The 13,596-nt window shown below is 38.1% G+C and overlaps 1 protein-coding gene across 2 annotated transcripts in view; it reads left to right on the top strand.

The window, feature by feature from the left end:
• Positions 1-8,782, top strand: part of LOC114696506 (solute carrier family 5 member 4A-like) — a 59,254-nt gene extending 50,472 nt beyond the window's left edge. Inside the window, exons 12-15 of one of the 2 annotated variants that reach the window (XM_028874255.2) lie at positions 298-466; positions 1,352-1,567; positions 5,450-5,552; positions 7,469-8,782. In XM_028874255.2, coding sequence (XP_028730088.1) covers positions 298-466; positions 1,352-1,567; positions 5,450-5,552; positions 7,469-7,683 — 703 coding nt within the window. In that variant the 3' untranslated portion in view covers positions 7,684-8,782. Of the gene's footprint in view, positions 1-297; positions 467-1,351; positions 1,568-5,449; positions 5,558-7,468 lie in introns of both variants that reach the window. The other variant, XM_028874256.2, reaches the window with a different exon arrangement.
• Positions 8,783-13,596: the final 4,814 nt, after the last annotated feature.

Raw genomic sequence — 13,596 nt, 5'->3', positions numbered from 1 at the left:
TAAGATATATATATATATACACACATATATATATACACGCACACATTGAATTAAAGAATGAATAAACAACATCTGACATTTGACGTATTAGGAAGTGTTAATCTTAAGTAAAGCCTTTATGACAGGTATAGATAAGTATTGTTGACATTGAATTAACAGATGATTACAGTATGGGTTCATATCAAGTCAAGAAACTTAGTTGTGTTTTGAAAATGAATGAATGAATGGCACAAGGATACATTTTTAAAAATCAACAAATACGGTGCTCTTGTTTAATGTCTGGATTATTTTTTATAGGCTGTTTGTCACTGTATTAATTGTCACCAGCATCTTGTGGGTCCCAATAGTAGAAGTATCTCAAGGTGGACAACTGATCCACTATACAGAATCAATTTCTAGCTACCTTGGGCCTCCTATTGCAGCTGTCTTCCTGCTTGGCATCTTCTGTAAAAGAGTCAATGAACAAGTAAGTGAAAAATGGGATTTTCCCTGTGAGTGTAAGAAAAATTTGTTTCTCTCCCTGGTGTCACGAGATGCATTCTTGCTCTTCCATGTGTATACCCAAGGCCTGTTTCAATTTCTACTGTGGTCACTGCAATGTCTGATTGTTCCTAAAGTGTGATTTGACACTTGTTCTGCCCATTCATAGTACAGTCTTTACATCATTTATAAAATACCAAGTGCATGGTACAGTGCTAGGGAGCATGAGATGAGGAGATGAACTGTCAGTGTCCCATCAGGACACTAATATACTGATGTGAAGCAAATAACTCCACTCTCTCCAATGAAGATGATAATAGTGACTACTTTATAGGAGTTGTTAAGAGGATCAAATGAGATAGTATAGCAAATACTTTTTAAAAGCTAGTAAAAAATTAAAATATGTTCATTGTTATTGTGGTGGAAATAGTTCATCTTTTTACTTTATATGTCTAATCCTTTATGTGTCTCTAGTTGTTTACTATATTATGTGATTTTCAGGCAAGTGACAGATTCATAGCACTTAGTGTCTAGTGATTTCTTAGCTTTTCAAATTGTGTAGCATGAATATCACAATTCTACTTATTCTCCAAAATAAAGCACAAGCTTTTATTCTATATATAAAAGACATATCAGGAAATTTTTCATTTTGGGTCAGTGTGGGCAGTAGAGTCCTATGGTTGGACAGTCGACAGTGTGATGGTATTTCAAGACAACAGAGGACAACTTTCACTGATAGCTTGTATTTGCAATTATCCCAGTTTGTTGGTCCTTACCTAATAAAATTGTAGTAATTAATAATGACTTACCTGAATGAGTGTCTCATATTTCCTAAGCACTCTTGGTTGTGTTCTTGTTTTGTTTTTAACAGGGTGCATTCTGGGGTCTGATGGTTGGACTTGTGATGGGCCTTATCCGTATGATTGCAGAGTTTTCTTATGGGACAGGGAGTTGCCTGGTCACCACTAACTGTCCCAAGATCATCTGTGGAGTGCACTACCTATATTATGCCATCATTCTCTTTTCCGTGTCTGTGTTGGCTACTCTGGGAGTTTCTTTGTTAACAAAACCCATTCCTGATGTACATGTGAGTAATGCACAAACTAGTAGTTCTTTGCTTTCATAATTTGCATAATGGCAACTTCAGCTAATGCCAGGCTAATGGGATTGTTGATTTAGGAGGAACCTGAAATAACCAATCAGTTATTCAACTGAAGAATTTGATCGAGTATGTGTGAAGCAATAGTAGGTTGCTAAGAGGCTAGGAAATGGATGTACCATTTTTAGTGACAGTGTGATGTCTCCACAGTTAAAAGGGCTTTCTGAGCAAGCCCAGGAACAACCTGAGTTGTCCCTGGAACCCACAAAAAACCTGAAGGAGGGCACTGACTCCACAAAATCATCCTCTAACTGCCATGCATGTCTATGAGTATTATCGCAAACACATCACACACAAATAATAAAAAACAGTGAGCATACTATTTCAAACACTTCCTGATGCAGGGGGAGAGCATATCTGTGCCATTGTGATAGACACTGGGAAGGGAATAATCACTATTGTTTAATAGATGGAGAATGATCTTACGAGAGACCTGGCTATCTGGACGGGGCCTCTCTAGTGTGTAGTTGGTTTTTTTATTCTTTGCTCTTTGGGGGCCTGACACTCAGCCCCCAAATAAATACATGGAGGCTTATTCTTAATTATGAATATGCAGCCTTAGCTTGGCTTGTTTCTTGCTAGTTTTTCTTAACTTAAATTATCCCATCTACCCTTTCCCCTGGGCTTTTACCTTTCTCTATTCTTATATGCCTTCCTTTCCTTCTTACTCATGACTGGCTCTGTTGCTGATTGGCCCATGGCATCCTCCTCTCCTCCTCCTCTTGCTCCCATCTTCTCTAGATTTCTCCTATTATTTATTCTTTCTGCCCACCAGCCCCACCTATTTCTTTTTTCTTGCCTAGCTATGGGCTATTCAGCTCTTTAGTAGACCAATCACATGTTTATGCAGGCAAAGTAACATACCTCTACATAGTTAAGCAAATGCAACATAAAAGAATGCAATACATCTTTGCATCATTAAACAAATATTCCATAGCATGAATGAATGTAATACATCTTAAATTAATATTCCACAACAATTCACCCTTTTGTCTAAATAAAAATAAAAGGTTTAACTTTAACATAGGAAAAATATACACAACAAAGAGAGTTATCAAATAAGAATTACATTTAGAATATCCAGTACATTAGTATTTAGCAAATTCAGAGGAAATACTCCATTGTCCATCTTATCTTAGTGATTCCAAAGTTTTATACCTAATTTACTTTCTATCATAAATAAGGAAACTATAACTCCTAACTATCTAGTCTTTTACTCCATCAAAGATCCCAGAAGGATGTAATATTACCTCATAACAAAGATATCTGGCTGTCTGAACAGTCACCCAAAGTTCCTCTGCAATGTTGGGATATCCATCTTCAGCCTACAGGCCTAGAATATCTGGTAGGCTTGTTTCAGTGAAGCAGGAAATTTGAAGGGCTGTCTTGCCTTGTATTATCAAAGTTCTTCAGATGCTTTCCTCTGTGTCTTGCAGAATATCTGGCAGATTCTTCTGTAAAGCAGGAATCTTGAAGGACTGTCTGCCTTGTTTTGACAAAGTTCAACAGTCTTTTCCTGTGTCCTTGCCACACTGAAAGCAAACTCTATGTGGAGTTTCTTCGATGCCCATTATCCTTCTAATTGGTTCTGCCAGGAGCAGATGTGTCCTATTGTCATGAAAAGGCTTAGGTTAAACATTTTAGATGCCATGTTCTGCATGTCTTTGATGTGTTTGAAAATCATCTATCTATCTAAAATATACCTGTTTAACCTTGAAAACATACCTAATGTGACTACAAGTTTGATTATTATAGGTTAACTACTAACCTCATTTTTTAAAAAAATTATGCATTGCATTTTTTTTTTTTTTTTTTTTTTTTTTGGTTTTTCGAGACAGGGTTTCTCTGTGTAGCTTTGCGCCTTTCCTGGAACTCGCTTTGGAGACCAGGCTGGCCTCGAACTCACAGAGATCCGCCTGCCTCTGCCTCCCGAGTGCTGGGATTAAAGGCGTGCGCCACCACCGCCCGGCAATGCATTGCATTTTTAATGAGCTGCATAAACACAATACCCCAAATATGAGTAGGATCATATATACAGTATAACAAAAATAACTTTAAATTTGTATCAATATATTAAAATCCATGCCAATCAAAATATATGAAATTAATAGTTGTTTTTTATCTTTATCTTCTTACATATATGGTAAAAAATTACATGATAACACATGTTCCATATATTTTCAAAAATTTTAATATACAAAGCAAGAGAAACTTGACCATATAATGGACAAATGATAGTCAAAATTCCATAAAACTTAGAAGTTTAAAGTAAAAACAGTGGACAAAGTTTGAAGATGTGATGGGAGAGGAATGTGTGATTACATTTGAAATTCAGGAATTGAACACAGATAGCTGTCTAAATAGAATGGATGCAGAAATAGAACTTACAATATGTCAAGTGACATTGGCAACCCCCAGTCATCACAGAATAGGAAGCGGAACAGGAGGGAGGAAGGTCAGATAACAGTTTCCAACATAGACTGTGCTGGAGAAATAACTCCTGGCATTCTACAGAACAGTGAAGTGATGATACTTCACAGAAATCTGTTCTGTAGCTCATAAGGAAATGGAGGAAAGAGGATTGAAGGCTTTCAACACACTCACAAAAGGAATGTTGAAGGAAATGGAAATGATGATTTCCTTGATTTGATAAACACATGTTGCATATATGTGTCAAATTAGTGATCTCTGCCACATAAATATGTATAATTATTATGTGCTAAGTGAAACCTTTAAGCTAGGAATGATGGTGCACCAGCACCTGGGAGGTGGAGGCAGGAAGATCAGAAGTTCAAGGACATCCTCAGCTACATGGCAAGTAGAAGGTCCGTGGGAGCCCACAGAAGTTTCCTATTGAGATCTGAGCTTGCTTTGCCCAGCAGGGCTGCATAAGGGATGAAATGACCATGTGGTTACCAGGTGTTTGGGAGGGTCTGCACTTGGCTGTGCTAGGAGGAAATTTTTGCTCCACTCCTTGGCATTTCTATAAATAGCCCTTTAGAAGAGACAGAAGGGGCTGGTGGCTTTTGACTCAGGCCCTCCCGAGGCTATCCTATGTTTCTATCTGTCTCTCTCCCCTCTATATTTCTATCTAAATATTTCTTACTTCTCCCTACTCAAGAGTACCCTGGGGGAAAAAGTGGGAGCAGGTCTCCCACAAAGGTCAACCTAGGCTACACGAGAACCTGTGTAACAAACAAACAGACAAACAAACAACAACAACAAATAAATTAAATGCAAAAATAATCTCTAGCCAGGCTGAAGATAACAATGAAGTTACTATTAACAATTAGACAATAAGGACAATGAAATAACAATGAAGTTACTATTGACAGTTAAACAATAAGGACAATGAAGTTATTATTGAAAAACAGAAGGACAATAACAATGAGTTATTCTTCACAGTTAAACAGTAAGGACAATGGAATAACCATGAAGTTACTATTGACAGACAATAAGGACAATGAAATAACAATGAAGTTACTACTAACTGTAGACAATAAGGACAATGAGTGAAGCCAAGGTGTAATAGTCCAGGTCAATGTCCTACTTTTCTGAAAGTATAAAAGCCCAAAGTAAGAGTTTTAGAAATTTTGAATTTTTAAATGTTTCCTTCCCAAATAATTAAAAATAGAAAAGATTTTAAATGGTTCATGTGTTTTGGAGAATATAATATGGCAGGAGCACCTTTCATTAGAATCCATTATACTTTTTCATGCAGTCTGATTTTTTTAATTGTACAAAACTGAGACTGTTGTTCAGTGTTTGCAAACGTGCCTTTTGCTAATGCTCTCTGTGGTCTCCTCTCAGCTGTATCGCCTGTGCTGGACTCTTCGGAACAGTGAGGAGGAAAGAATCGATTTAGATGCAGAAGATAAAGGGGAGGAAGGAGCTGATAATGTGACTGAAGAGGGTAACGTCTCACTTATATTGGTTTTCACAGTGTGGCTTATTGGGGATTTTTATATACACTTTTAATTAAAATGTAATTACATCCCTTACTCTTTCCCTTTCCTCCTCCTTGCCCCTCCCAATTCCTCTCTCCCTCCAACTCCTCCCATAAATTAGAGCTTCTTTTTCTTTAACAAATATTGTTACATAAATACATATGTGTAATCACAAATACATAAATACAGCCTGCTGAGTCTGTTTCTGTTGTGTGTATATGGCTTTAGGGCTGACAGCTTTGTGCTGCATAACCAGTTACAGGGATAATCCCCAGGAGAGGTTAATTCTCCCATTCTTGGCAGTCATTAGTTGCCTGTAGTTTTTTGCCTAGGAGTGGAACCATGGTGAGATACCCCTCCCCTTCTATGTTAGCAAGTCTATTAATATTGTCACCATTCTTGTCTTGTTTACACATCCTGTGCTGGCTAGTTTTATGTCAACTTGATGCAAGTTGGAGTTATCTGAAAGAAGGGAACCTCAATTGAGAAAATGTGTCCATAAGATTCAGCTCTAAGGCATTTTCTTAATTAGTGATCAGTTATGGAAGGTCCAGCACACGGTGAGTGGTGCCATTCCTGGGCTGGTGGTCCTGGGTTCTCTAAGAAAGCAAGCTGAGCAAGCCAGTAAGCAGCACCCCTCCATGGCCTCTACATCAGCTCCTGCCTCCAGGGCCCTCCCTGCTTGAGTTCCTGTCCTGACTTCCTTCAATCATGGACTGTTACCTGGAAGTATAATGAAATGTAAACCTTTTCCTCCCCAACTTGCTTTTTAGTCATGCTGTTTTATCATAGCCATAGAAACTCTCACTAAGACACAGCTATTTCTGTGAAAGAATGTTTCACAGCAGGTTTCCTGGTGTTCTGGCTCTTACAATCTTTGTGACTCTTCTTCACATATATATCACTCTTCTTCTCATATATATCACAGCTACTGCATCTATGGCTCAGCAAACATTTATATATATATATATATATATATATACATATCCACTGGAACTTGGCTTGACCTCTGCATTGTGTCAGGTTGTGCTTTTCTGTAACGACTTCATTACTGTGGAGATAAGTTTCTTTGATGAGGGATAACATCTACACTTAATCTGGCTTCTGCAGTTATCCAATTCTCAAGAAGTTGTTGTTTTTATAACAAACTAAAACATTCAAATCTCGCTGGCCCAATAATGAAGATAACTTGCTAGATATGACATCTATGCATCCCCTCACCTACATGTGCATCTTTCTGTCCATCCATGGTACTTAATACTTGTCAGGTGCTGAGATGACATACAGTTACTTGCTAAGTTCTCTATCTTTGTATCTTGTGATTAAGTACCTCATTTCAACCTCATTTCTTAGTATTCTCTCGAGTACACCCATAGCAGAAAGGATGCCTTAGCTTTCTTTACATCCACCAGCTCCTAGGATATTATCACCAAGACTCCCTAGGATATTTTCATGAAGTGCACTATTGGAATTTTTGCTAATTGTGACAACTGGTATTGTTATATAATTTTAATTTTTAAAGTGAGCTTAAGATAATTTTTTCTTCTCTTAAGTTGTTTATCAACTCTATAGTATGTTTAAATGGATCTGTAAATGGCCTTGCCTTTCTTTTTTTTTTAATTTCAAAAACCCATTGTATATTGAGGCAAAAAAAGCCTCTATGGTATTGTATGCAAATCCCTCACCATGTTACCGCCATTTTGCCACTCAAATTTACTTTTAAGGTTATTTTTCAGCTTTTATATAGTCAAATTTATAATACTTTCTCAGAATTCTATTGGTTCTTATAAAAACTGTGATCACTGTTTACAGACATCTCTATAGCATTGGTGAGATGTTCTACTCATCTTTGGTGATGCCTTATTTTTCTTTCTTCTTCCAGACCAAACTGAGAAACCTCGTGGATGTCTCATGAAGACTTACGATTTATTCTGTGGTTTGCAAAAAACAGGACCCCAGGTGACTAAAGAAGAGGAAGAAGTCCTGAAGAAGAAACTCACAGACACATCAGAGGAGCCCTTCTGGAGGACTGTTGTCAATGTCAATGCCATTGTCCTCCTGACTGTGGCAGTTTTTTTCTATGGCTATTTTGCCTGAATTCTATCTCAGTCACAGCACCACTGGCTAAGCAAAGGATCATTTTGTGCATTTTCCTTTTAAAGTTTGCTATCCTGCAAAGGAACATGAGCAATTTGGTAATTTTATCTATTAAGGCTACATCAGAGTTGAATTTTTGTTGTCCCTTCATGTAAATAGTTTATATTTTATAAAACTACTAAAGTGACTTCATGAAAGTATGTGAAGTAGGCAGAGAGCCCAAAATCCCTTTTTGTACTTTTATGAAGTATTATCATCCACTGAAATTTGATAGATTTAAGACATATAGTGTGATGATGTCATACATAAGTTATGAAAGTATTAGCAGAACCAAGTCAACTGGCACACCCATATCCTAACATAGTTGCTCTTCTGTATTATACACAGAGAAAACACTTATCTGCTCTCTCAGCACATTTGAAATGTACAGTACATTATTACCCATAGGCACATGCTGTCCTTTTATTAAATTGTTGCTGCCTTTTAAGCCACAGCTGTCCAAATGAGCAACTGCAACTCCACCACTACCAGCAGCAGTTAGGCTGCAAGGGCCGTAGCCAGAGGGAATTCTGTTCCCTTCGGCTCCAACTTTTCCAAAGCTACAAAGGGAGCTTCACTAAATCTCTGTCCCTCTAAAGAACTCAAAATTCAAAGGTTGAGGTGGAATTTGCTCCCCAGAGAGGCTGACTAGCAAGTAGCTCACCCCCTCTCCTTCCTAGCATCCTCCCCAAAAGCCCTTGTGTGCCTCCTGGCTTTTCCTTAAAGACCCTTCTCCACCTGGCTCCTCCCTACCACTTCCTGTCAGCTAGTTGCTGGGGCAGCCTACTGACCACAGGTGAATTGTATTTAACCAAACACATCTTTGCATCATTAAACAAATGTTCCAAAGCATAAACAAAAGTAACACACCTTAAAATAATATTTTACAATAGGCACAATGCTGTGTATTATTAGACCTCTGTAACTTAGTCATCTTACAGCCAAACCTTTGTACTCTTTAATCATCATTTCTCCTCTTCATCCCATCCCTGAGCCCCTGGAAACACCACTGCTGTAGAGCATCTTGTGCTGCTGTAACAAATATGAACATTAGAAATTATGAAGTGTGGGGATTTGTTGGTTTTCTGGTTTTGTTTTGTTGCTTGTTGTTTGTTTTTTTAGTTCTCCAGAAATGGAAGGACACTACTTAAGAGCCAGAATCTGGAGAGGACATTTTTGCTACATCATTCCTTGGTACAAAGTGAGTGGTCAAGAAAATCTGTGATGAAAAGGGAAAAGAACCAAATTTGTCTTTTTATCAGAAACCTACTCCTGTAGTAATACTGATTTGTTCCTGAGAGAAGAGCCCTCATGAGCTGGTCACTCCCCAGAGGTCCCGCTTCTCTGGACTGATGATAGGAATTGGGTTTTTAACATATGACCTCTGGTGGATCTTTTAAACTATAGAATTCTCTAAAACCTCTTATATTCATATTATATCCATTTCATTCTGGTAACACCAGAGGTATTAATTTGTTTGCAGAACAGCCCAGAAGTAAAAAAACTCATGTAAATCAGATATGAATGAGGCTCAAGGCATAATTAATTTTAGAACACCCCCCTCCTGTCTTCTTGGGAAAACAAACTTTTTACTTCCAGAGCACACTGGTGGGGTAGTCTTGGAATAGAAATTCTCATTCCAAAAGGGACACAAAGACAAGAAAAAATGAGTCACTGGTCCCCAGTTGGCCTTAAGCCCATGAGGTAATTGCCTTTGACTTTATGCCCTGCTTCTCTGGCACATGGGGGCAGAGGCTGGGCCCCCAGGGGCTCTGGCAACGTTGACTCAATGACTCAACTATGCCTGTCTTCTTTAGAAAAACAATCATCCATGTGGAATCTATGTATAACGATGGTTGTTGCAGTGTTATTCATGGTGTCTTAAGATACTTCCCATTGTCTTCCCTTTAGAAACAAATTCCCTAGTCTAACCCCCATTAAGCGAAGGGATTATACTTGCCCATAAAGAAAAAGGAGAGCAGACTATTGAGACCTTTCTTAGAGATGTGAGTCACAGCAGCAATACTCTAAATATCCCACCATGAAAACAGAAAAGAACTAAACAATTCTCAGCAACCGGTTGAATAAACAGAGTATGACATACCTGGAAGGTAATAAAACAAACAAGTATGGATGGGTTACAAGCCTTATGTAAAAGAAAAATATGCATCTATTTCTACTAGGTTATAGGTGGGTCAAAACTAGTCTATAATGACAGTGATTGAAGACCTGTCCTTGGGGACATTGACAAAAAAGCAGTATGAAGATTTTCTGGGGTTGGAGACAGGGAGTGCTATAAATATTGATTGGGCTGCAGGCCATGGGAGAACATGCCTTTGAAAAAATTAATTGTACTGTAAGGTTAAGGTATGTTAATTCTACTGCTTATATTGTTTCAATAAAATTCCACTGTTTATATTGTTTAAATAAAATGAAGAAGGAGAACACAAAATTGATGTTGTTCCTACAAACAGCAACAACAACAAAAAACTCAGATTTTTCTACCAGGGTCCTGGTATAACAGCAACAGTAAAGACTGGTCTTTGAGAAGGTTAAAAAAATGTCTATCAGTAAGCCATCTGCAAGAAATACATAGTGAAGAAAGTAGAAAATTGTAGGTATATATATAAATTAATAGATAAAATAAGAATGACAACAATGTCTGCTGATCTTTAAATAATGCACTATGAGCTCTGGAGATAGCTCAGTAGTTTAAACTCTTTCTGTCATGCAGACAATCTGAGTTTGATACCTAGCACCCACCTAAGGTTGCTCATCCATGTCCAGGGAATGTGACACACATTTGCATATACTCATACTCACAAGTCAGTTTTATACACATAAAAATAAACCTTTAAATCATGCATATATACATATGGTGATATTTGTGTGTATACATGCGAACATGTATGGAACATGCAAGCAAATCATTTTGAGCAAATAGTTACAGTTAAAGATAAAAGTACAAAAACTTTTGAATGGGTTCACTAGTTCCTTGAGCAGAAGAAAATGTGTAGGAGAGATATTATGTAGCAAGTGAGAAACCAGGCATGATTCCACATGGCTGGCAGGAAATATGTTGAACAGGCAGGAGGGATGTCACACAGGCAGGAGGGATGTTGCACAGGTAGGAAGGATGTCACACAGACATGAAGGATGTTGCACAGGTAGGAAGCATCTTGCTCTGTCAGGAAGAATGTTGCACAGGCAGACAGGCAGAATGCTAGAGAACAGAACTGGAGAAATAAACAAGAATGTGACCTACAAATCTCCATGAGCCAAGCCAGCCTAAGAGCAATGAAAGTTCTTTGAGAAGCTGAGGCAGAAAAAGACCCACCACACAACTGGATGTAATTTTCTTCTATACATTCTATTGAGACTTTGTTTTTTATATAACATTGCTTCTGAAACTTTTTTCAAACATTACCACTTTTCACAGAGGAAACTTTTTATATAAACATAGAATTTTATATAGATAAGAGCATATGTTCGTGTTTTTAACTGATATTTTATGGACTTTTTTACTTTAATAGGATCATTAACTATTTTAATAACTATCACATATGTATGCATTATAATTTATTTAATAAGCATCATATTATCAGTTTTTCCAAGTTTTCTTTTATAAAGAACACTATGGTCATTGACTACACATGTATTTATTTATTTAATTTATTTATTCTTCTCTGGTGTAGTACATCCCAACTACAATTTTCCCTCCCTAAACTCCAACCAATTCCCCCACTCCTCTCTCCCCCAGATCCACTCCTCCTTGATTCCCTTCAGAAAAGAGCAGGCCTCCAAGGGATATCAACCAAATTGGCATAACAAGATACAGTAAGACAAGAAAGAAACACTCATATCAAGGCTGGGTTAGGCAACCCAATAGGAGGAAGAGGGTCCCAAGAGTGGGCAAAAGAGTCACAGACACCCCTACTCCCACTGTTGAAGCCCCATAAAAACATCAAGCTAATAACCATAACATATATGAAGACATAGTGCAGAAGACATAGTGCAGACCCTTGCAGGCTCCATGATTGCTGCTTCAGTCTCTGTGTGACCCTATGAGCCCTGCTTAGTTGATGTTTATGGACCATATTCTTATGATGTCCTCAATACTTTTGGCTCCTACAATTCTTGATCTTATTAATAAGAACTTTTTAAGATTCCTGCTACACTCCCTCTCTTTCTCAGGGTTTCCTGAGCTCCCAGTTAAATTGCCTCATTTTTTCTTTAGAATGTTTTTTCAGACACTATAGTTTGATTATATTCCTTCCTTTCCTCAATTCCCCCCATATCTTCCACACATCCCTATCCACCCAGCTTCATTCTCTCTCTCTCTCTCTCTCTCTCTCTCTCTCTCTCTCTCTCTCTCTCTCTCTCAAGCAAATAAAAATCAAAAGCAACAAGCAAACACAAAATGAACAGGACAAAACAGAAAAACACACACAAAATACTATACTTTGAATTTGCTTTGTGTTGGCCAACTATTCCTGGCCTCCCCTGGAGTGTAGTTAATATACATGGAGATGCTGCACTGGAGAACACTCATATTCCCATTTCTAGCCAGTAACAATTGAAAATAGCTTCTTGATTAGGACTAACTTTGTGTCCACTTCCCCTTCTCAGTGTTGAGATCATGTCTAGTTTGAACCTGTACGGATCTTGTGCATGCTGTCACAGTCTCTGTGAATTCACATGTGCATCAGTTCTGTTGGGTCTGGAGGTGCTGTTTTCTTGGACTCATCATCACCTCTGGCACTTACAATCTTTCCACCTCCTCTTCCACATAGATCCCTGAGTTCTGAGGAAAAGGGGTTGATAAAGACATCCCCCATTCAGGGATGAATGCTTCAAAATCTCTCAATCTCTGCCCACTGACCAGTTGTGGGTTTCTGTGTTAATTATAATCTACTGCAAGAAGATGGTTCTCTGATGGAGGTTGAGTGATACTCTGATATATGAGTATGACAATATGTCATTAGCAATCATTTTATTGCTACATTCCTTTGGCAGAATGTTAGTAATATGTTTTCCCCTAGGCCCATGATGTATCTAGTCTCAAGTTCTTGGCCACTTTAGCAGTGTTAGGTATGGGTTCAATCTCATGGACCTGGCCTTAAATCCAACCAAAAAGGGGCTGGTTACCTTCAAAATATTTGTATCACTTTTGCACCACTATTTCTTGCAGGCAGGTCCTTGGTGTGGGTCATATGACTTGTAGCTTAATAATAATAATAATAATTACTTTTCTCAACCAACAGTGTACAAAGAACCTTCACACCATGAATACTAATCAGTAGGAGTGATGCTTCTAGTTGGGCACCAGATCGTTTTCTCCATGTTCAGTGACATAAGTAAGTTGTGTTTCCAACATTAGGGCTTGACCATCAGCTACAGAAAGTAACCAATAGCATTAGCAATAGTCTGAGATATCTGGGGAGGTCTATGACACTCCTGTGACTGACTCCTCAACAAGATTGTAACCTATGTCTGGCACTAAAGATTTACTTGTTGGCATAGCAGGTCTAGGTGGTGCATTGTCTCCTCTATTATTGGATGACTCTATTTGAATTCCCTTCATATGTGTACATATTTTAGGAAATTTCTACAGTAATGATTTCATGCAGCTTTCAAAGGGCCTTTAATGTTAATTATCCTTCCCCATATTCCCTCTTTACCCTTCCCTTTCATCCTCCTACTTAGTTAACCCCCTATTCCAGTTTCTCCTTTGTCTGTCCATACCATTACATTCTATTTCCTCTTCCTTAGTAGAGACTCTCTTTCCCCTGGTCCCTTACTAGCTACCTAGCTTTTGTGGTTACTTGGATCGCAAGACACATATCTAAAGCTTGAAAGAGAAAAACATACAAT

The sequence above is a fragment of the Peromyscus leucopus genome, chromosome 16_21 (assembly GCF_004664715.2).
Source record: "Peromyscus leucopus breed LL Stock chromosome 16_21, UCI_PerLeu_2.1, whole genome shotgun sequence".
Taxonomy (NCBI): Eukaryota; Metazoa; Chordata; class Mammalia; order Rodentia; family Cricetidae; genus Peromyscus; species Peromyscus leucopus.
Note: the sequence above shows the minus strand (reverse complement) of the source record. Positions and strands in the feature narration are given on the sequence as shown.